Source organism: Aedes albopictus, chromosome 3 (assembly GCF_035046485.1).
Source record: "Aedes albopictus strain Foshan chromosome 3, AalbF5, whole genome shotgun sequence".
In the NCBI taxonomy this organism is placed as follows: Eukaryota; Metazoa; Arthropoda; class Insecta; order Diptera; family Culicidae; genus Aedes; species Aedes albopictus.
The window spans coordinates 63,372,278-63,396,807 of record NC_085138.1 but is presented as its reverse complement, the minus strand read 5'-3'; the positions used below and the strand labels follow the sequence as shown (position 1 = coordinate 63,396,807).

The 24,530-nt window shown below is 41.1% G+C and overlaps 2 protein-coding genes across 2 annotated transcripts; one reads left to right on the top strand and one right to left on the bottom strand.

Moving 5' to 3' along the window:
• Window positions 1-174: 174 nt before the first annotated feature.
• LOC109413692 (N-sulphoglucosamine sulphohydrolase) lies at window positions 175-15,786 on the top strand. The gene is made up of 2 exons (XM_019687413.3): window positions 175-680; window positions 14,193-15,786. The coding sequence occupies exons 1-2, from the start codon at window positions 593-595 to the stop codon at window positions 15,665-15,667; spliced, it is 1,563 nt and encodes a 520-aa protein (XP_019542958.3). The 5' UTR covers window positions 175-592; the 3' UTR covers window positions 15,668-15,786.
• A 651-nt stretch (window positions 15,787-16,437) lies between these two features.
• Window positions 16,438-18,489, bottom strand: LOC109413778 (Wilms tumor protein homolog). The gene has a single exon (XM_019687518.3). It carries the CDS (start codon window positions 17,180-17,182, stop codon window positions 16,451-16,453), a length of 732 nt encoding a protein of 243 aa, XP_019543063.3. The 5' UTR covers window positions 17,183-18,489; the 3' UTR covers window positions 16,438-16,450.
• Window positions 18,490-24,530: the final 6,041 nt, after the last annotated feature.

Below are 24,530 nucleotides of genomic sequence, written 5' to 3'. Positions count from 1 at the left end.
TGCTACACCGTGACGTCATGCTCGATTGGCTCCGATAGAAAGTGACAGTCCGCCAGACTCTAACTAGACTGACTCTAATCCGACCATCATCATCATTTTCGGACTGACCAATCACGTCAAAGGCCTTTTGTTTACGCCGGGCTTGCTTATCTTTTTGTTCGTATTTTTCTCGCTTTCCTTTTTGAATCTCGTCAACCCACCACCCAAAGCAGAACACTCTCGCACAACAAAAAACGCGAAGATCTGGAGCACTTTTTGTGTTGTTGATGGCCACAACGAGGAGGTGGTGGCAAGCGATCATTACCCGCCCGTCGTCCGTCGCACCAAGGCCGCGTGCGGAACGCAAGTTACAACAGCAGTAGTGTATCAAATTAGCAGCAACCGTGAAGATAGGCAAATCGTCGTCGTTCGTTGGGGGCGATCGACGAGTTGGTGGCCGTCGTTCGTTGAGATCAGTTCAGTCGCAAAAGTCGTGAAGCTGACGAAGTAGTGAAAGGAGTTGCTCCTGTTGCCGCTGTCGAAAAAGAGAAAGTCGTCTGCACGAGATTAAATCTTATTGCCACTTTCTTCGTGTGGTAATCTCCTGGGGAAGATGGCCAATCTTCTCGGGATTTGTTTGTTGGTTCTCTCGACGGGAATCGCCATTGCCGCCGCCCACCGGAATGTGCTGCTACTGTTGGGTAAGTGTTGAGTGGCCCTTTACGCTGGTATACCACCGTGTACCGAGGTGATGTTGGGAAACTTGGCGCTACGCCACGCTGTGGGGCAAACCACAGCGCAAACAGAAAATAGCCTTGGGGTCCCTCTTGAGCATAATTTCACAATGAATTCTGCAGCCATTAAAAAAATATCTACAAAAAGTTAAGATGTTGAGATTTTAACGTTTATTTTATTAAACATTTATTTTTGTGCATTTGTTTTAATTATTGAGCCAGTAATAGATATTCATGCATACCTTAGTCTTGAATGCATAAGCATTATAATATACCTATACTTTATTATTGTTGACTTATTAACAGCTACCCTTCTTGAATTTCAAACTCGATGCCTAATCGGCTTAATATGGGTCGAGTTATGAATTTGTAGGTATAAAATTAATATAGTATATATAAAATTTAATATAGTATTTAATATATATAAAATTTAATATAGTATAAGATTAATATAATCCTGTTCAAGAAACTACGACATCATCAAAATGCATTAAGGAGCAGAGATAAGAATTGCAAAGACCGCCGTTGTAGAGAAAGTTGAATCATAGTAAGCGTCAGGATCAAGATTCGAATGTGAACGTCATTTTGTTGGTTAGCCTTCGCGATAATAAACGTGCCACCAAAGAAAATGTGAAGTGTTTTGAATTAAAAACGAAATAATTTACGAACCAAAATGATCCAAGAATATTCCGATCACCGACAAATATGTCGTTTATTAGCATCAATAGAAAACAATCTGTGAAGTACTAGATTTGCAATAATGAGCTGAATTTTTGTATGGTGAGAAGGTAGATTCTTCGTTTCTGCAATCAAATGGTGCAAAAAGGGTGGGTATTATAATTCCTTCCCAATTTGATGCTGTTTGAGCAAAACTTTGACTAACTGTGCTGTTGAAAAGTAAAAAAATGGATCTTCCTGCCTAGTAGGGGTAGTCGTTACGGTAAGGATCTCAGATCAATCTTCAGCATAGAAGAAATGCAACGGTCAATGTTTGCAGACTTTTGAAAAATGGTACACTCTAAGTTTCTTTAGTTTAAAAACCTTAGTTTCGTTGTGAACTTGATGTTTGCTGCTTTCAGTAAAAAAAAATGAAATGGCAAACTAAATTGTTGCTTCATTCATCTCTGAGCTAACCACCAGAGATTTATGTACTATCACAATTGATGTATCTGTTGGAAACCTCAAAAGGGAATACGTTTATTTATTGTTCGGTTTATTTACTGCATGATGAACCATCCCCTACACCCTACGGATGCTTTCGAACAAGCCATCGCATACTGCACTTCAAAAGGCCTTCCGCTACTTGTTGGCAATGATGCTAATGCTCACCATATCATCGGGGGCAGCTCTGACATTAACTTGTCAGTCCAGTTTGATGTTGTACTTAGGTAGTACAGCTCCTTGATTAGTTAACATAGGCAACCGTCCAACCTTCATGTCAAAATTAACGCTTTGCTCTAGTAGAATTAGTCATGAGCTGACAATTTGGCACGGTCAGATGAAGTATCTTTATCTGCCCATCGATACATCTTTTTTGAACCGCAAACTTCGACACTGATTTTTAATTTGGGCCTAACTGACATTTTCGAGTTCTCTTCATCGATCCTCTCTTTGTGTTATCACACAATGTGTATTGAGTTTTCCAAAGATTTTTTGGTTGAAATGCGAAGAAGACGACTACATGTTGCTATAGAAACAAAAAGAATAATGATTTTGTTTGTTTTGATCAAGTTATTAGCGAAAGAGAGAGTCGACGAAGAGAAATCGATCAAGTCAGTTAGGCCCTTATGAAAAATCATTGTCGACTTCACCTTTCAGGAATACCCGGTCAACCAACTGGGATTTCTTTATTGATTTGTTTGCGGCCAAATTCATTGGATACTGACCATCCATTGACACTTCAAGTGATTAAGATGACGCTGTTAACGGCCTTCACCACAGAAGCTTGTGCTTACAGCTTGTGAAGCTTGTGAAGACCACAAGAGGAACACCTTGGTGGAACGGTAAAACTCTGATCTGGCGAATCTCAGGAAACCGTGTAGAACAAGTTGGAACAGACGTCATTATGTTCGCTAGGCTCTCTGATCTCTGATTCCAGTTTGAGTGAATTCAATTCGGTTGAACAAAATCCTTGCGATAGCTAAGGATTTCCGAGTGAACTAACATCGTTTTCTAAAAGGCATTTTCACTTCCTCTGATTAGGAAGTTCTGGAATGCTTGTTCAGCACACACTTCCCCGGATGTGTGGATATTACATATTCGGATGAACCTGATGTTTTTTCTTGTAGTTATGCGCTTCTCTGGCTTCGGCGCGGAGTATAACTATAGATTCGATTGAGTGGGTACTAAATAGCTTTGCTCCTCCTTTCAAATCTTCTGGGGCAGATGGAATTTATCCTACTTTGCTTCAGAAAGGACTTAGTCATTTCGAACATGTTTTGAAAAAAAAACTACATGTTTACAATCTTCGCGGGATATTACTGTATAGTTATACAGAGTTTCAGACATAAAAGTTTAACCTCTTTTCTTCTGAAATGCTTAGAATGCATTGTGGATCATCATATCCGTGATGTTCACCTGGCCAATGTGCCTCTTCATGTGAACCAACATGCCTACCAATCTGGAAAGTCCACTGTGACTCTTTTATGCAAATTTGTTTACGATATCTAGAAAGCATTCGCTCAAAAGCAATCTGGTTTGTGTGTTTTCTTAGATATCGAGGCTGCTTTTGACAACGTGCCTTTCGATGGCATAGTGGAAGCCGCACGAAGTCATGGTGTATCGCCAATGTTTTCCAATTAGATTCACCAAATGCTGAAAAACCGATATCGTCAAGCAGCGATTAGGAAATTGAGTGTTTGTGGATGCCCCCAAGGGGGAGTCTTGATCAAGACACTTAACACGACTTTTGTGGAATCTTGTAGCAGATACGCTATCGAGGCAATTCAATAATAGCGGGTTTCCTACTTACGGTTTTGCCGACAACTACCTAACATCGTTAGTTGGTATGTGCATCAGCACCCTTTTCGACCTGATGCAAAGCGCCCTTCCGGTAGTTGGTATCGCCAATATGGCCTTTCGGTAAGTCCGAGTAAAACATCTATTGTTCTTCTCACGGAAAGGCGAAACCGTAATGGCGTTCGAACTTTGCGTCTCTTTGATTCTGAAATCGATGTGACTGAACAGGTAAAGTACGTTGGAGTCATTCTTGATTCCAAGCTTTCCTGGACACCTCACATTGAGTTCAGAATCAAGAAAGCTTGTATGGCCTTCGGGCAATGCCGGCGTACTTTTGGTACAACTTGGGGTCTAAAACCCAAGTATATCAAATGGATCTTCACAACTGTGGTTCGGCCAATATTGGCTTATGGATGTCTTGTGTGGTGGCAAAAGGGCGAAATGAGAACGGTCCAATCAAAGTTAGACCAACTCCAAAGGATGTGCTTAATGGCGATGGCTGGAGCGTTCTCTTCAACTCCCACGGCAGCGCTCGAAGTTCTCTTTGACGTAGCTCCACTACACATTCATCTCAAACAAGAGGCACTTTCTTGCACTTACCGTCTACGGGTACTCGGTCTACTAGAGGAAACTCCTGTGAACCGCAGTTCAACACACACCTCGTTGTTTCCACTTTTAGTGAATTGGGACAAAATTGTCCTTGCTCCAAGTGATCTTACAATTGCTTGTAATTTTCCATATAGGACATTTTCCACGAAATTCCCTTCCCGGGAAGAGTGGACATCTGGATATCTGGAAAGAAGTATTTCAGACGGCATCGTATGTTACACTGATGGCTCCCTTCTCGAAGGTCGAGCAGGTGCTGGCGTTTATTCTCGTGAGCTAAGGCTGTATCAGTCTTACTCACTTGGTAGACACTGCACCGTTTTTCAGGCCGAAATCTTTGCTCTTATGTGCGGAGTGCATTCAGCACTTCAGCAGCACGTAATGGGCAAAGTAATATACTTCTGTTCAGATAGCCAGGCTGCTATTAAAGCACTTGCTTCGGCCAACTCCAGGTCGAAGATAGTTATCGCTTGTCGAACTCAAATCGAGGAGCTGAATTCAGCAAACGCTGTTCACCTTGTATGGGTACCTGACCATTCTTCCATCGCTGGAAATGAATTGGCTGATGAGCAGGCTTGACAGAAACTCCCTCGCGAGAAAATGAGGAAGCGATTTTGACGATTTTCTGAGGAGTGAAAATAAAACTCAGAAATCACAACGCAAATCCTCAACAGCAACGAGCGCGAGCTTGCCGCACAGCGAGGAGTTCGTCCAACACTCATAATTACTTGTTGTGTTTCTCACGTCCACTCACACTCAAAAAGCTCTCGCGAGTTCCACTCCCATACAAAGAAAGACTCTCGAGGCGGAAATCACACTCAAAAACCCAAAATAATCATCGGCTCTTTTTTCGTTCCCCTCTTCCTCGCTCAATTTTTATTGCCTCTCTGTTTGGGCTTCGTTCGCTCCCTCGCGGCGAGGCAAAAGCAAAACACCGCTCTAGAGCATGTTGCAAAACTCTTTTGATTTCGAGGAGGATTATCAAGCCTGCTGATGAGTTAGCTCGCACTGGAGCATCACATGACTTCAGTGGCGTAGCCAGAAATTGTCTCTGGGAGGGGTTTTCAGCGGTCAATAATGCCTTTTTTGATTTGACACTTATATTTTGTAAACAGTAATAAGTAATTGTATTCGTAGTTTGAAAATAGCGGCGCAGCCGAAAAATTTTTTCGTCGCAAAGCGCTTTATACTGAAAATTTGTTCCACAAATTTTGACTCTGGGGGGGGGGGGGGGGGGTGGGGGGTTTAACCCTAAAACCCCCCCCCCCCCCCCCCCCCCCCGTGGCTACGCCAGTGCATGACTTCATTGGCCCTGAGCCAGCTATTCCGATATCGAAGTGTTGGATTAAGCTTCAGATTCACACCTGGGCTGTCACTCAACACAGACAATATTGGAATAGTTTGGAGTCATGTCGCCAAACCAAATTGTATAGTGCTGAGCCATCTCTACGGATGGCGAAGTATCCAACTAATCTGTCTAAGTAGAATTGCAGCATGCTGGTCAAAGCATTGACTGGCCACTGCCGACTCAGCTATCACATGGCGAATATTCAGCAAGCTGATTCATTTGCATGTGATAGCTGTGAATCCGATTATGGAACTTCGTATCATTTGATATGTAACTGTTCACTTTTCGCGCAACTGCGTTTCCGAGTATTCGGTAAACACTTATTAAGTGAAACTGACTTCAGAAACCTGAATCTTCAGGATATTCTGTTGTTCTTAACCCGCTGTGGTAAAGAGCTATAGGCTCTCTTTCGCTTTATGCGTTCCAGGCTTTCCAAATGTACAGGGGATGGCCAAAATGTTTGGGATAGGCAACTTTTTTTCTCACACAAAAAAATTCAACATGCTGTAACTTTTCATAGAGTGCATCAAAAAATCTCAAATTTTGACTGTTTGTCAATCTATTATGTGTGCATCATTGGTACAAATTTGGGCTCGATTGATTAATTTTTCGCGAAGTTAGAACCGTTCGCGTAAAACACTATTTTTTAGACAACTCATTTTTGAGCTGCCATAACTCGGAAACCAGTGAACCAAATTAAATGAATTTTTTAACGTTTATCAACAATATATTGATACTTCATGCGACGTTATAAAATGTAATATTTTCTCACGGCGAATTAAGTTATATCGGATTGAAATTTTTACCCATATACAGGAAAATAAGTAAAATTAACAATACCACACAAAAATTATTAAATGTGTTTTTCCTTCAATCTAAATAGGCTCTAATATATCTGATTAGAGATTATTTGAGAACAGAAGTGGAAAATCTTTGGATATCAACACTAAAATTTTTTCACATTAATGTAAAAAAAATTACATTTTTTCGAGGAAAGTCCAAAAAGTGTCAATCCATGATAACTTTTTTCAACGTTTAAAAAGTATCTATGTTTTAATAGTTTGTGAAGCATTTACATATTGTTAGTGTACGTTCAAAATTTCATTCAATTCGGTTTACTGGTTTCCGAGATATGACAGCTCAAAAATGTGTTGTCTAAAAAAAGGTGTTTTACCCGAACGGTTCTAACTTTGCGAAATATTAATCAATCGAGCCCAAATTTGTACCAATGATGCACATATAATAGGTTGACAAACAGTCAAAATTTGAGATTTTTTGATGCGCTCTATGAAAAGTTATAGCATGCTGAACTTTTTTGTGAGAGAAAAAAAAGTTGCCTATCCCAAACATTTTGGCCATCCCCTTGTACTTCCTTCTCGCAACAGCCCGTGCAAAGCTGAATCGACACTCTCTTATGTGTGCAGACCATCTCTCGTTACCGTGTGCAACACCATCAGTGAGAAATGTATCGCCAACAGCACGCACACGCATGAGCGAAAGATGTATTGAAACAGCCGCTGCTTCGGCTGCTTGCCTGACAGTTGCATACTCGAGCCGTATCGAGCCGAGTGGGAAACGTCGTCAGTAGTGTTGGCCGCATGGCGATGACAATCTTCGGCTAACCAAGCCGGCTGTCGCGTAAAGGGTGTCATAGGCTGTCACGGGAGCACATGGCTTAACGCTAAAAATTATTCACAAAATATGTGCTCAACAAATATTTTTTTACAAACATGATATGCCTTTCACAAGATGCCCCAGGGGCGAAAAGAAGTTTGTGCCAGCGTTTGTCAAAATTGTAATCTGGCTAAAATATACCACTGATGTGAGATTCAACTCTCTTTTATATTGAAAACATGGCAGTGCATTTCACATGCCAATAAAAAATAATGCTATGCAAAATACTCTACTAGAATAAGACTTACAGGTACATATTCTCTATTTGAAAAAATACATAATACATGAAACGCGTCGATAATTTTGAGCGTGCGATATACCATGATACTCGACACGTTCAACAGAAGTAAAATGCTCGGGCCGAGCGCAGCGATTTTCGTCACTTCAAGCATAATTTTTCAAATCGACGTATCTAACTTTTCCACTGATCTGAGTAAATTCATGGTCAATGTTGACAACCATTTCACTAAAATAGTTTTTTATAAAAAGACTTTTCATAAGTTTTTTCATGCTTAACATCACCAGGGATATTGCACGCACTAGGTAAGGAATAAAACCTACTCATTCCATATCATTTTCACAATTAATTTTGACAAAAATACACATACACCGGGTTGGTTCGAGATACGTCATGCCAGATACGTCGCTTTTGTATGGTGCCAGTTTGGTGTATCTGTTACTTTTGATTTTGGCTAGATACGTCGTTTGGTTTTTTTCATATATCAAAACGGTGTATCTATCAGTAAAGTTGTAAACATCAAAATAGTTAGATACGTCGTTTCAAAAAATATGCTTAGTTAAACAAATTAAGCAATAAATCATCAAACAGTGATGTGGATTCTTCAATTTGCTTTATGAATCATGCATGCAGTAGTAAACCCGGATTTGTTTACATTCTCGAGTTACGTCGGATTGAAAAGTTATGCTTGACTTCGTGTCCAGCCAACGAGAGACGGTTTGGGCTAGAGCCGAGGTTGTCATCGGCGAACGAACGCACAGCAAAAGCAGACGATGTGAGCAGTTCCCGACAGTGATGTTGTAGGTCGCATGAGTTTTATTCTGTGGGCTGTCATGAACCATGCATTCACAAGGCTGTCATGGGAATAAGAGTGTGACAGCCATCAAAATGCTATCATGATGCGGTACTTTTGGGAAGCCTGGTTATTACAGTGCCCTTTTCAGGGCTCTGTTTGAACCCATTGTGGTACGCTTGTGCGTTAGTACCCTCTTCCAGGGTATTTTTCCTATTTCCTTACCTGTCCCTATCCCCATCCAAATCCTTTTCCTTCCTTTTCCCTCAGGTAGATGATGAAATAGGCTGTTATTTTGGCGATGGCACAAATGTCCCAAATGGAGGATAACGTGCCTCTGGAGCCGGTCTTCTGATACCTGGGGTACACAAACTAAGTATTTGCTGCAAAAATGTCATCAAAGGACCAATTTGCTACGCATTGGCGTAGCTAGGGGGGGGGGGGTTCCAGGGGTGCCTGGCACCCCCTAGAACAAATTTGGCACCCCCTAGAATTTTTCCTTGACAGTCACCTAAAATTTAAAACTTCACATAATAATTTCAATATTTATTAATGGCACATTTGAACAAAACTTAAGCACACCCGGAATTACTTTTATAACTATTGTATGTTTTGGCGTTTTGGATATTGGTCAGAACAATCAACAGACTTCTCCATAGATTCCTCCAGAAATACTTGTATCTATTCATACAATGATTTCTCTAGGCTTCCTTTATGGATTTCTCCCGATATTTCTTCAATAATCTTCCCTTAGTTGTACATGCTAGAAATTTCTGCAGAGATTGATCCAGCAAATTCTGCTAGGTTTTCTATGGAAATTCTTACTACGATTCTTCTCGGAATTCTTCCAGGGGTTCCTCTAAAAGTTTCTACTGGGATTTCTTCAAGAATTTCTGGTGGAATTATTCAAGCAATCTTCCTGGGATCCTTTCAGAAGTTCCTCCGGTGATTCTTCCAGGAATTCTTTCAGAGATTTCATTCAGAGATTCTTCCAGAAATTTCTCATGAAATTCCTCCAGGCGCTTATAATGGCCTTCCTCCGGGAATTGTGGCTAGCATTCCTCAAGCAACTCCTGCTGCGATTCTTCCAGAAATATCTCTCTGCCTCTGAAAATTCTCACTGTGGTACCTCCTGGAATTCTACTAGGAAATTTTCGGGAAAAAGTCCGGAAGATCTCCCTGAGATTTTTCTATAAAATCCTTTCATTGATTCTTCCATACACTTCTTCAACGATATATCCAAGACTTTCTACAGAGGTTCTTCCAGAAATTCCACAGGGGATTTCCCCAAGCATTTCTATTGACCTTCCTCCATGAATTCCAGCTGAAATTCTTCAAGCAATTCCCATTAGGACTCCTTCAGAAGTGCTTCTAGGGATTTCTCCTGGCATACTTGCTGCAATACTTTCGGGAAACCTTCCTGAGATTCCTTCAGAAATTCCTCCTGCGATTCCATCAGGGATTCCTCCAGTATACTTCTACTGATTCTTTCAAGGAGAACTGTAGGCATTCCTCCAGGCATTTGTTAGAGGAACTTCTCTTAAGATACCCCATGGCATGGCTGATTCTAGGATTTCTCTAGAAATTACTTCTATACGGAATTCTAAGAATTTCTCCAGATATTCCAGCTGAGACTGCTCAAGCAATTCATGCGGTTCTTCCAGATATTCTTCCTGCAGAAATTCTAACTGTGGTACTTCCGAAATTATGCTACGGATTCTCCTAGAGCTTTATCCTGGCTTTTTTTGCTGAGACCTTTCCAGGCAATCTTCCTGGAATTCTTGCAGAAATTTCTTTGGTTGCTCCACCAGGAATTCCTCCAGAGATTTTATCCAAAGATTTCTCCAGAAAATGCTCATGGAATTCCTGCAGAAACTCTTTTTGGCTTTCTTCCAAGAATGCCTCAAACAACTCCTCCTGTGATTCTGCCATTAATTTCTTCAGAAATTCTTCGTAGTTATTCATATACGAATTTATCCTGGAATTCTTCCTGAGATTCTTTCAGGGTCTTCTCTATAGATTCTTCCAGAATACCTCTACCGTTTCTTGCAGGGACTTCTCTAGGTATTCCAAGGATTTCTTCTTTGGATTCTCCCCAGCATACCTGATGGGGTTTCTCTAGAAATTCCTGTACAGTTTTCTCCAGCAATTCCTTCAAGGATTTCAGTTGAGGTTTCTACAGTGATACATCCCAGAATCTTTCTAAGAAAACCTCCTGAGATTTTTCTGGGATTTTTTCAGAAACTCTCCGGTGATTTCTCCAGGATTTTTTATCCAAGATATTTTGTACACGGATTTTCTCATAAATTTTCCATGGGATTCCTCCAGGAATTTCAGCTGGATTTTTCAAGCTATTCCTGCTGTGGTTCTTCCAGCAATTCCTCCTAGGACTCCTCCAGTCATTCTTACCGCAATACCTCCCAGAATTCTTCTACGGATTATCCAGAGAATTTCTCCAGGGATTCCTTCGAAAACTTGCTGGAATTATTCAAGACAATTTTCCTAGGAGTCTTGCACAAGTACCTTGGGAAATCCTAAAAAAAATCTTGGATTTCTCAAAATATTTATTGTTGGACTTCTCCAGGAGCTCCTCTTGACTTTCATCCAGGGACTCCTCCTAAGATTCCATAAACGATTCCTGCTGCTTCTAATGTTTCAGGAATGCCTCCTGGGTCTCCTCCAGAAATTCTTACTGTGATACCTGCAGGAACCCCTCTAGAGATTTCTTCTGAAATTCTTGCCGGGATTCTTCCAGCCAGTTTTCCTAAGATATTTCTGATTCTTCCAGGGATTTCTCTAAAGACTCATCCAGGAATTCATGGGTTTCTCTAAAAATTAATCATGGTATTACACCTGGAACTTCTTTTGACCTTCTTCAAGGAATTCTAGCTGAAGGAATCCCAATAAAAATCCCTAAACGAATAGTTGGAATTTCCAGAGAAATCCCAGGTGGTTACTAGAGAAATCTCTAGTGAAATCCTATAGGAATGTACGGGAAAAACTTGTAATTATTTAGAAGGCACAGAATGTTGCTAATTGGCAAAATGAGAGATGAATGTGTGGGATTCAAGAACACACGGCTCCGTATTTGCTAAACCGCAGTATGGCCATTTCTTTGAGTTTTTTTTCGGCATGGTTGTTTTTTTTTGAAAATTTCTACGGTAGTTTCATTGGAACCCAACAATCATTTTAGCTTAATAGGAGAGGAACAAACCACTCTTAAGCAAACTTTAGTTTAAGAAACTGATATTCAGCTAGTTACGTTTCTTGGGAATGCAATCAACAATTTCCCTGGATTTTTTTTTTCTTAATTTCAATGGCAATTCCTCCTTAATTATCTTAGCAATTTCTTTTTCAGTTATTTTGCAAATTTCTCAGGCAATTTTATCATAATTACTTTTACAATTCTTTATGATTTAAATGTATTTAAATTTATTGCTTCCGAAAATTGCTGAACTGGAAATTCATTTATTCTCAACTGGACTTGCTTAAAGAAAATCCTATGAAGTTCTCGAAAAATTACTTGACAAATTCCCAAAGAAATTTCCGGAAAAAATGTATTAAAATTACCTTAGAGCTTTCAAAGTAGTTGCCAAAAGAATTCATATAAGAACTACCAGAGGAATTCCTGATGAAAATATAAAAAATTCCACAAACATTCACAAAAAAATTCAAAGAAATCCTCAAAGAAATTTCTGAAGAAAATTTAGAAAGAATTCCAAAAGTGATTGCAGTGACAGATTTTTTACCCCTAAAAGGGATACCTGGGGTCCATTGGACCCCAGGCGCCTTTCAGAGCTCGTCTTTGATGGAACACACTCAGCGAGGTGACGAAACTGAGGCCATGAAGGTACCCCTTTTAGGGTTAAAGAATCGCCGGAGATTTTTTTGCAAAGAAATTCTTGAAGGAAATCTCTAAGAAAATTGCCGAATCAATTTCCAAGGGAAGAAGTTCTTAAAATAATAATAGAAGTTTCCATGATTTCCAAAGGATTCGCTTATAAAATTCCCAAATAAATGTTCAATGCAAGTAACATCGAAAATGCCGAAGGTATTCCAAAATCATCTGCTGCAGGAATTCCTTACATAATTACTGAAAAAATCTAGAAGAAATTGTCTAGAGAATTTTTATTTAAATTATATAAGCGATTTAGAACGATAAAGAACTTTCGAAGGAGTTTTCGAAGTAATTGGTGAAGAAATACCTAATAGCAAGTCCAAAAAATCCAAAGAAAATAAAAAAAAAGTAGAATGGCTTGCCGAAGACATTTCCAAAAAAAAATGTTAAGTCAGTACAATGGTTCGGATTAAAAAAAAAATACTGCTTTTTTATAATATAGCGCGTTTAAATTTTCGGGCTAATTTGTCCCGCGACGCAGTACATTATTGTATTTACTGAGAAATTGAGGGTGGATTGGTATTTCTTTTCACAAAAAAAAAAAGAAAATCAACCTGGAAGCCACTGAAACTGGCACCCCCCAGGCACCCCCTAGGAAAAAATCCTAGATACGCCAATGTTGCTACGTACAATTACCGGAGCATGGTGGATTGCTCATCCGGAAGATCTCATGAACCTACAAAATGACTATTCTTTCTGTTCTACTTCCTGTTTCCTCTCATCAGCAAACCGCCACCTAATAAAGTTGGAACGAATTCAATACCGTTGTTTGTGTATTGCTCTACACTATGCACTCAACGCATAATTTGAGCCTAATGATTTTGACAGAGGTGAAACCTCTCCAGAATCGCTTCTGGGAACTCTGGTTAAGGTTGCTTATCAAGCGTGGAGTAAGTAACACACTTATCATTGAAAAGTTCGAAGAAATTCTCAGACTGAACACTTAGTCAATATTCATGAGAATCTATCTGTTCTACATGTCATCTGACATAAGCATACCAAGGCTCATAACTTCTCGTGTAAGTCACTAATGGCAGTTCTTCTGTTAAATACGATCTGTCCATGGAACAAGTTGTTCAGGGAATACCAGATCAACTTTGGTGTATATCTATACCTCGCATTTTTCACCACCTTCCGCAAACTTCAGGAACCTTGTTCGGTTTATGTTGCTGAGCTGTCAGCAATCTTCTCGGATAGCCTTAGTTCGATTGAGGCACCCCGGTCGATAAAACCTGTGAAACATTCATCTTACTTACAAAAATAAGGGAGCAGATGAGTTTTGTACATAACACACAAACATTTTTGGATTCGAGTTCAGTTCTAGGCCTACTGGCGACGGAGATAGTCGAGTGACTCCGTAGCTTGAAGGAATAGAAGCGCCCGTCTAGCGAATCGGGAGTCGTGAGTTCGAGTCTCAGTGGAGTACATGGATTTCTTTTCATAATTCAAATGTCAACATTTTCAACAGTGTAATTTCCCACATGGCTTGGTCAGCCAAAGCAAAATCAAGAAATTAACAATTGTTTAAAAAATTGATCCCAAATTGGGCTTTTAAATTTTGAAGAAAAAAAATCCTGTTTTATGGATTTTACACAAAAGAGCACCTTTTTCTGAGGCACTCTGACTTTTTTTTCAGATTTTTGAACTTTATTTTGATACCTAAAATCAATTTCAAAGAGATTTTTTGAAATCATCTTTTAACAGCTGGGAAACTGCTTGACAGCTCCGCACAATATACAAAAATCGCCGACGAGTGATTCATCAAATCACTCCTATTATACAAACTTCAAATTGATTTTTAAATAGGTTCTCGGGCACCAAAATTAATCAAAATTTGAATGTCGGCTCAGTTTGGCGTGCAGATGCACACTATGGAACTAGTTTAACATCGTTAAAGAAGCCAATTATAATATTTTGTTTCTGATTTCAAACTAAACATACAATTTCGAACATTTTTCCAACAGCGGACGACGGTGGATTTGAAATTGGTGCCTACCGGAACAAAATCGTCCAGACTCCGGCGCTGGATGCCCTGGCGAAACAGAGTCTCATCTTCAACAATGCATACGCTTCGGTTAGCAGTTGCTCTCCTTCGAGGGCTTCAATCCTGACTGGAATGCCGGAACATCAGAACGGCATGTATGGGCTACACAACGGAGTGCACAACTTCAACGCACTGGGCAATGTGAAAAGCATCTCGAAAATCTTGTCCGATGCGGGTGTGGTCACTGGTTTGATCGGAAAGAAACACGTTGGACCGGGAGAAGTGTTCAAGTTTGACTATGAACGGACCGAAGAGCAATATCCGGTCAACCAGGTCGGGCGAAACATTACGAATATCAAGCTGTTTGTTCGGGAGTTCCTCAAGGATAGTAAAGAGAAGGATCAGCCTTTCTTCCTGATGGTCTCTTTCCACGATCCTCACCGGTGTGGGCACATAACTCCTCAATATGGCCCGTTTTGCGAGCGCTGGGGATCTGGAGAAGAAGGCATGGGATTGATTCCAGATTGGCATCCGATCTATTACGTCTGGGATGAGTTGATCTTACCATATTACATTCCGGATACAGAACCAGCCCGTAGAGACGTTGCTGCCCAGTACACTACTATATCCCGACTTGATCAAGGTGTTGGTCTGGTGCTCAAGGAACTGGCTGATGCTGGATTTGATAAAGACACTCTTGTAGTGTACACTTCCGATAATGGACCACCACTTCCAGCTGCCCGTACGAACCTCTACGATCCTGGAATGGCCGAACCTATGTTCATGCGATCTCCAGATCCGAAAAGTCGCCGGAACGACGTTACCTATTCCATGACCAGTCACCTCGACTTGCTGCCCACATTCCTCGAATGGTTCAACGTATCTTATCCGTTTGACCTCCACGAAGAATCCGACACCAACGTTATAGACCAACAACACCCACCACAACCCGTCCTCACCGGGAAGTCCCTCCTCCCGCTACTCCAAGCCGAACCGCCCTCCGATCCGGATCAGGCCGTCTACGCCTCGCAATCGTTCCACGAGATCACCATGGCCTATCCGATGCGGGCCATTCGCACCAAACGCTACAAGTTGATCCACAATCTGAACCACCAGCTTCCCTTCCCGATCGATCAGGATCTGTTCGTCTCGCCAACCTTCCAGGATCTACTGCAGCGCACAGCCTCCAACCAGGATCTGCGTTGGTACAAAAATCTCCGACTGTACTACAACCGACCGGAGTGGGAACTGTTCGATCTGAAGCTGGATCCCGCCGAGAGGAAGAATATGGCCGGCAAACCGGTGGCCAAGGAGATTTTCGAGAAACTGAAGGTAAGGTTGCGCCAGTGGCAGGAACTGACGGAGGATCCGTTCCGATGCATGCCCGGAGGAGTGCTGCTCGATACCGGGGAGTATCTGAACAATGCCACTTGCTTTGATTTGGGTCAGCAATGATCGAATCCACGTAAATTATGTGGAAGAGTTTTTAGAATACTCATTAGATTTTAGGTGTTGGATGTTTTTGGAGATGTTTTATGTCTGTGTTGTTTCAGAATACAAAGTTTTAAAAAGAACTGTAGTGTGCGTTGAGAGTTCATCCGAAACATCCTTACATGCATGATGACCGTATATGTCGTGATGACTATTCTACGATAGATAAGAGCAATCGTAACAACTAATGAAACTTACTATGATACTTGGTATTGTAACCTATTCGTTCAGTTAAATCTACGCTGAATGAAGCTTCCTCTTCCACTGGACTCAGATCTGGGCCAAACGCTTCCAGTCCCCCTGACCTGGAGACTGGATGTTTAATGCTCTTAGGTTCTTTTCAATTGCAAACAGATTTGCCTCGGAGCGATTAAAAAATACAAAAAATAGGAAACAACACTTCTTTATTTTGAATGCGATAAAATTGGGAACATCCTGTTGAACAAATAGAACATTCCCCCTATATTTTTGAAATTATAGGATCAATTTCTGCTGAAATTTTTCAGAAAATTCTGTTCAGATTTTAGAATGAATCCATGGTACATACAGCTCTTTCTTAGAAGCGTTTTTTTTGTATAGAATAATTTGAGAGAATTTTCTTGCGGAAATAGAAGAACTTTTTTCTAATTATGTTCACGAGAATGAATAGAAATGTTTAAATCACTCAAATTGTCTTGAAAATACTTTATTATACTCCTCGAAAATTAATATGAAAATTAAAAACGCATTTCACTTTGCACATTTTTATCACACTTTACATACACTTTTGGGCTTGCGACCCGGTTTGCCACGAGGCAAGCTGATCCATACGGCTTTACTCTTGCCGGCCGCAATCTTCCGCTCATGCACTTTGCGATGCTTGGCCAAATGATCCGAACGGGAGAAACACTTTGGGCAAAAGTCACACTTGTACGGTCGAACGCCTGAATGGGACCGAAAATGCCGCGCCAGCTCATCCGACCGGGAAAACCGCCACTTGCATCCACTCCACTTGCACTGATAAGGCTTTTCGCCCACGTGCCTCCGAAGGTGCGCCTTCAAATGCACCGGTTTGGCGTACACCTTCCGACAGGATTCAAACGGACACACAAAACTGACCGAATTTTGATCGTTGGGTTCTTGAAGGATCGTCGACGAATCGCGTGGAAGCTCCATCTCATCTTTTAGTAGAAATGCATCACATGAGCCATCGCACAGGAATGTCCGCTCCGGTAGTTGGTAGTCATTGTCCCAAATCTGGCTGAAGTCGACGCAGCTATACTCTAGGATAAAGTTTTGCACCTGCGCTTCCAAACCTTCTTCGGCGGATTTCTTATCAGCTGACGAAGGTCTTAGGTCAACGATCTCAGACCCCTTCGAGTCTCCAAGAAGGTTATCTCCCGGCTGGAACACATCGAATAGATCTTCATGGAACTCGGTGTAAAACTGATAGAACCCATTGGCCAGGAAGTCCTCCGTGGAAGCGTCAAAATTATCCATCCTTAACCGTTTGGCAATCGAAGAGCAACTGATCGATATCCAGCAGAACTGGAGGCAGACACAAAATTTCCCGGATGACCCATTAGACTCAGACGTGTCGCCGGATGAAATTGATATCCGCTCAACAACGGTCCCGACACCGCACCGAGTCCGTCCATGACGTCGTTCAGTGAACTGATAACGTTAAAATGCACACATGCCTCTAATGAAGCGACGGCTTCTGGAAACTGTTTAGGTCGATCGCAGATCTCTATTAGCAGTTGTAGCAGCGCACTGAACTCAATGTCTACCGGATTCGGGACACGACGCGACGCATAAACCAGAAGCCCTTTCGCTCGGGTGCGCGCGCAATGGATCAGTCGCGACAACGCGTGGATCATATCCGTTGTGGCCAGAGGAACAGGAGAAAGAAGAAAGGATAAATTCTCTCAGCTATAGATGACTAATGACGATCAGTACAAGTCTGTATCGATACATAAATATACGAAACAAATTAGTGCGACACGTTATCGCGCTTGTTTTCGGCATGCTGTTTATCGACGAGCGACAATGTCCCGATAATCATCCGCAGCAACTGGATAATGGGTAAGAAAACCAGATGCACATTAATTAGTTAACTCATTTCAAATCGCATCAATCCTGTCAACTTTTGCTGAATGAGTTTTTGAAATTGCTTTTGCAATATTGGTTGAGTTATTCGAAAATCAATGCGTACTATCATAAAACATCGTACAGAAACTATGCAGTGCTTAAAAACACATTAATACAAAAAAAACTATGCAGTGTTCCTCGAAATACGTATATTGAAAATATCCGTATGACATGTCCTGCCCGCTTGCAATTATGAATAAATGCGTAGGAAGGGTAATTGATCCGATCATGGAGGAGTTAAGCACTGGGTTCATGCTTAAACCACAATTGTATCGCCCCAAGCAAACTTTTTACATGGATTGAATTGAAAATGATAAAATCCATCTTTAATCTACGGGAAAATAACGAAATATTGCCACTTTGATGTTGTTATGAGCATTTCATTCGTTTTTATCTGAAAGAACATTGTTTTTTTTTGTCTGTATTAACGAGATTTTTAACCCTAGGCTAGTTCATCTCGGGACCCACTTTTTACTTCCCTTCCGAAGGAAGAACCCACATTTTGTGAGTATGTCGGGAGTGGGATTCGATCCCAGGTCCTCGGCGTGATAAAAGAGCATTGTGTTTCTAATGTTGCGGTATTTGTTCCTATTGTTGCGGTATTCCATTGAAATCATATGGGATACCGCAACAATTGGAACACAGCATCAAACATATTAAGGAAAATATTTTTTTAAAATAGGTTTTTGGGTAAATCTTAACCAAACAAATGGTGCAATCTCATAATGTAAGCACCATACATCTATTAAAAATACCTTTTGGTAAAATTTCAGTCGAAAAAGTGCTCAATTGCCATTACCGCAATATTAGGTACTACCACAACGATGGGAACAATTACCCTAATACGGATTTGTGCCTCTTTGGCAGCATCCATTTATTACGTAACGCTAAAATTGACATTTTTCGACCCCCCCTCCCCCCTCCGTAACGCTTTTTTGTATGAAAACCCTAAAATTTTTGTATGGGCCGTAACGCTTGGCTGTACTCCCCCCCTCCCCCTAGAGCGTTACGTAATTTGTGGACGGCGCCTTTAGATTTTTTTTACCTATGCCGATTTTTTAATGCCATAAATTTCATATGTCTTGAGGAATATTCATGATATTATGAATATGATGATCTGCATCGGGTTGTTATAAACCAATATAGGCACTGCCTATTAGGCAGTAGCGTGGTTCAAAAAATCATTTTTGTCCACATCGCTTATTCGACTCGTAACCAGATTCTAAGCCTTCTCACAAAAAAATAGCTGATTTGGTTGAAAATTTAGAGTGCATAAGCCCTTCAAAGTTTGTATGGGAATTACTATGGAAAAAGGACGTTTTTCATTCAATTGACCGTAGCCTAGACCGTAGCATTCCCCTAAGTGCCCTAGAGTGTTAGTTGACCCTTGGTACTCCTAGGCTACTCTTTCAGCTACAACTTTGCCGAAGACTACATTCAAATAAGGCGTTCGTTATTAATTAGCCATCGATTTTTATCCAACTGGAGCAACTTGATCAGTGATCGTTCAGCTTTCCAGCAGGCAACATTGCTGCACATGGCGCCAAACATGGCACACATAAATCATGGCTACTATGTTTCAAGGAAAATTGTAGTGATGCCCATCGAATATTGTATTAATCATCATGATCAAAGATTTGCATTCTGGATAAAAATCGATAATTAATTAATGAGGCGTCCAATTTGAACGTGGTCTTCGGCAAAAATGTAGCTGATTGAGTAGCCTAGGAGTACCAAGGGTCAACTAACACTCTAGGGCACTTGGGAAAACGCTACGGTCAATTGAATGAAAAACGTCGTTTTCTCAGAATAATTCCCATACAAACTTTGAAAGGCTTGTGCACTCTCAATTTTCAACCAAATCAGTTCATTCTTTTGCAGAAGGCTTAGAACCTGGTCACGAATCGAATAAGCGGTGTGGAGCAAAAACGATTTTTTGAACCACGTTAATAAGCAGGTTCTGTCATGCAAACCTAAAAAAAATGAGCTTTTCTCGTTTGGTTTGTGGGCAAAATGCCGTATTTTTACCGCACTGTATATGATTGTATTCTTTGCCCAATTTCACCAGATGAACCATATGGATCGACAAAACTGCCAAGTATTTAAAATTTCTTTAAGGCACTTGCATAGACATACATAATAATTATTTATGCAACGAGTTTCAATATAATGATTTTTACAGCACGAATGCTGTAAAAATCGAGCTTTGCAACGAGTTGAATACAACATTAATGTTCATAATGCAACTCAAATGAGTTGCATAATGAACATTATGCAACTATTTTTCATTATGCAACATTCACCGCGTGGAGAGTTGCCTTCACAGCTCGCTCACGACTTTGGTATACGTTTGCGACCCCAATGTTATTCGGCAAACTTTCAGATAAATTTACAAAGTTAAATTCATCCATACATTGTTTTTCGATAGCATGCTTCTGAACTGAGATAATAGCAAATGAATGTAAATCTTTGCAAATGAATGGTCGCAACCTTGGTTACAGACAGACGCGGAACAGGCAGATCTCAGTATTCCGGATGAAGAAGCGCCAGCAGGAAGAAGAAGATCGCGAAGCGATGGAAGAGCTGTACCGCGCTAAGGAAACATGAAAGTTCTACGAGAAGCTGAACCGCTCGCGCAGAGGCTTTGTACCACAAGTCGACATGTGCCGAGATAATCACGAGGATATTCTCACGAGCGAGCGTGAGGTGGTCGAAAGGTGGCGGCAGCATTACTATGAGCACCTCAATGGCGACGTTGCAAATACCGAAGGTGGTGTGGTAACAGATCTAGGAGTATGTGCACAGGACGAAAGACTTTCGGTCCCTGACCTCCAAGAGATTGAGGACGAGGATGGCCGGTTGAAAAACAACAAAGCCGCTGGAGCAGATCAACTACCAAGCGAGCTTCTAAAATACGGTGGAGAAGCACTGGTGATAGCACTACACTGGGTCATTACCAAGATTTGGGCGGAGGAAGTATTACCGGAGGAATGGATGGAAGGTGTCGTGTGTCCCATCTACAAAAAGGGCGACAAGATTGCGGGAACTACCGCGCGATCACACTACTGAGCAAGGCCTACAAGATACTCTATCAAATTTTATGCTGCCGTCTTTCACCGATTGCAAGAGAGTTCGTGGGGCAATATCAGGCTGGATTCATGGGTGAACGCGCTACAACGGACCAGATGTTCGCCATCCGCCAGATGTTGCAGAAATGCCGCAAATACAACGTGCCCACACATCACTTATTCATCGATTTCATATCGGCGTATGATACAATCGATCGAGAACAGCTATGGCAGATTATGCACGAATACGGATTCCCGGATAAACCGATACGATTGATCAAGGCGACGATGGATCGAATGATGTGCGTAGTTCGAGTATCAGGGACACTCTCGAGTCCCTTCGAATCTCGCAGAGGGTTACAGCAAGGTGATGGTCTTTCGTGCTTGCTGTTCAACATTGCGTTAGAAGGTGTAATAAGGAGAGCGGGGATAAACACGAGTGGGACGATTTTCACGAAGTCCGTTCAGCTGCTTGGTTTCGCCGATGATATTGATATTATTGCTCGTAAATTTGAGACGATGGCGGAAACGTACATCCGACTAAAGAGTGAAGCCAGGCGAATCGGATGATTAATTAATGTGTCGAAGACAAAGTACATGTACAAGTACAAAGTACGAATTTAAGTCGACGGTAATGAAATCGAGGCGGTTGAAGAATTCGTGTACTTGGGCTTACTGGTGACCGCCGACAACGACACCAGCAGAGAAATTCAGAGGCGCATTGTGGCAGGAAATCGTGCTTACTTTGGACTTCGCAGAACTCTGCGATCGAATAAAGTTCGCCGTAACACGAAGTTAACTATCTACAAAACGCTTATTAGAACGGTAGTCCTCTATGGGCACGAAACATGGACCAACTGCCCTTGAAGTTTTCGAACGGAAGGTGTTCGTACCATCTACGGCGGAGTGCAGATGGAAGACGGGACTTGGAGAAGGCGAATGAACCACGAGCTGCATCAGCTGCTGAGAGAACCAACTATCGTCCATACCGCGAAAATCGGGAGGCTACGGTGGGCGGGTCACGTCATCAGGATGTCGGATAGCAACCCGACTAAAATGGTTCTCGAGAGTCATCCGACTGGTATAAGAAGACGTGGAGCGCAGCGAGCTAGGTGGGTCGACCAAGTGGAGGACGATCTGCGGACCCTACGCAGAGTGCGGAACTGGAGACAAACAGCCGAGTGGAATGGAGACGGCTACTATGTACAGCAGAGGCCACCCCGGCCTTAGCCTGATCGGTAAGGTAAGTAACCCTTTAGGAATTCGTAGTGGGATTTCTCTAGAAATTCTTGCTGCGATTCCTTCAGCAATTTCTGCTTCAATTCTTCTAGGTATTTCTGCTGGTGTTTCTCCAAGAATTCCGCCGGAAATTCTTCCGGAGATTTCTTTCACCTCAAAAACTCGCCAATAGTTACACACCTCATAAGAAAAGCATGGAATGTGCAATAATAGGCGAGTTTTTAAAGTGTGCAACAATTGGCGATATATCCCAACGATCCATTCAAATATATTCCTAATATTTTTTCCAGGCAACCCTCCTGTGATTCCTGTAATTTTTTTCTTGGGATTCTTTCAAAAACTCCTACTACAATTCCTCTAGAAATTCTTGCTGGTATACCTGCACTCTTTATCCAGTAATCTCTACTGGAACTCCTCTAGGGATGTATCCAGAGATTTCTGTAGATATTTCTGCAACAATTCCTCCTAGAATTGATCCACGGATTCATCTATGAATTAATCTAGGGATTTTCCTTGGGATTCTTTTCAGGAATTCCTCCAAAGCAGTGGTTTTCAGAACTTTTGGCTCACGGTGCACTATTTAGGAAAAGAATCCTTCACGATGCATTTGTTTATCATTGTTAAAGAATGCAATTTAAAGTTTGTCAAAAACTTGGTCAAACCTTCTACAGCGACTTCCCTGATAGAAATACACTGTATATTCTACAGGGGCTTGCTCATTGCATTATGAGAAGGGCTTGCATTTTTTGTTGGAGCTTACTACGAGTGAAACAGTTGTTCGACCTGGATTTGCAGCTGGAGGTATTCTTGGAAATATTCGGACAAGAATCTCTGGACTGCTGAGTGAGGTCCTAAGCAGATTTACTGTGAAAATCCTGCCAAATTAATGGTAAATTTTGGATGGATTTCCAAGGAGTACCTCGGCGATATTCTGCTTACATCCTAAATAATGTCTAGTAAGTTGTTTTTGTTGATTTTTAACAAAGTTTTTTTTTGGAAGATTCCATTCGAGCTTTCCGGGATCCCTGGTCAACTTATTAAGAGTACAGCAGAAGATTCTTCTGAAAATCAAACGAAAATGTTCAGTACAAATCTTGTGTAACGACTTAAAAGATTATTGATAGTTTTCTTCCCAGGTCACTACTAGGGAAGTGGAACCATCTCGGCAGGGGTCCTATTTTGGGCACTTTTCTGCTATAACACAGCCAATTTTGAACCAATTGACACAATTTTTGGAACGCGATGACGATGGAGGTGTGTACAAAAGTTCAAGTCAATTGGTTTGGAATTGACTGAGTTATAGCTTAGAGTGCCCAAAATACCGGCCGCTGCCTAAGTGATTTGCTACCATATTTGAATTGCTTCTGGATATTCAAATTAATGAAGATACATCGCTAATGCATGTATTCAGCTTTCTGAGAAAGTCGTTCGTATATTTTAATGAGGTTTTGTTGATTTCTATGCCCCCTTTTGCGACGTGGATATTTTTTTGGTGCCCCTTTGGAGAAGTTTTGCCATATAATAGATATACACTAGAACTCCAATGGCGCTGTAGTCACTTTTGCTATTTAATTATATTAAGGTGAAACATATTACAAGTTTTATTTTTGTGATAAGTGCTATTTTAACTTGTTAATTTTGTCTCATGTTCAATTCACATTTATAGTGCTCTGAAGCAATAGAGCGTCATGAGATCGCATCAGTCTCATATTGATGGCCTACATTTAGGTCATTTCGAGCAAAAACCAACTACCAGATAACGGAATCGTTCCCTAACAGGGACATCAAAACGTAAAGGTCTTGTATTGAAACTCGAATCAGGGTACCCCCTTAGAATTATAAATTCCTAGACAAAACTCAAGCTATGAAAGCAACTAATGCTGTGAACTAGAGGCAACCTGCCGGAGAAAATACGATGACAGGATTGACTGATGAACCAACACAATTTATGAAACCTCGTCATCCTGGCATCGGAAATGGTAATCCAATAGGGTAACAGGGCAAAATTTATCTTCTGTGTTGTTTGTCCATTTGTGATGTCCTATTTTATTACGCATTTGTAATGTTCCACTGTTATGTCATATTTTAATGTGCATTTGTAGTGCTTCATTATTTTTCGAAATAAACATCAGAGAGTACAAATCCGGAGTAATTCGCGAATAGGGCGTAACAACTGACAAAGCAATAACATTGCGAAAACAAAAACCGCATTTTGCTGATACAATTTCAATTCATATTTAGGAGTAATTCAGAGTAATTCAACATGAACAAACTTAAATGACACAATTCTGACACATTTTCTTGATTTTCTAATAAAACAGTACGAATTTGTAAATTTTTGCACTAAAATTGCATTTATTTTATTACGCCCGAATCGATGCCCGATAATG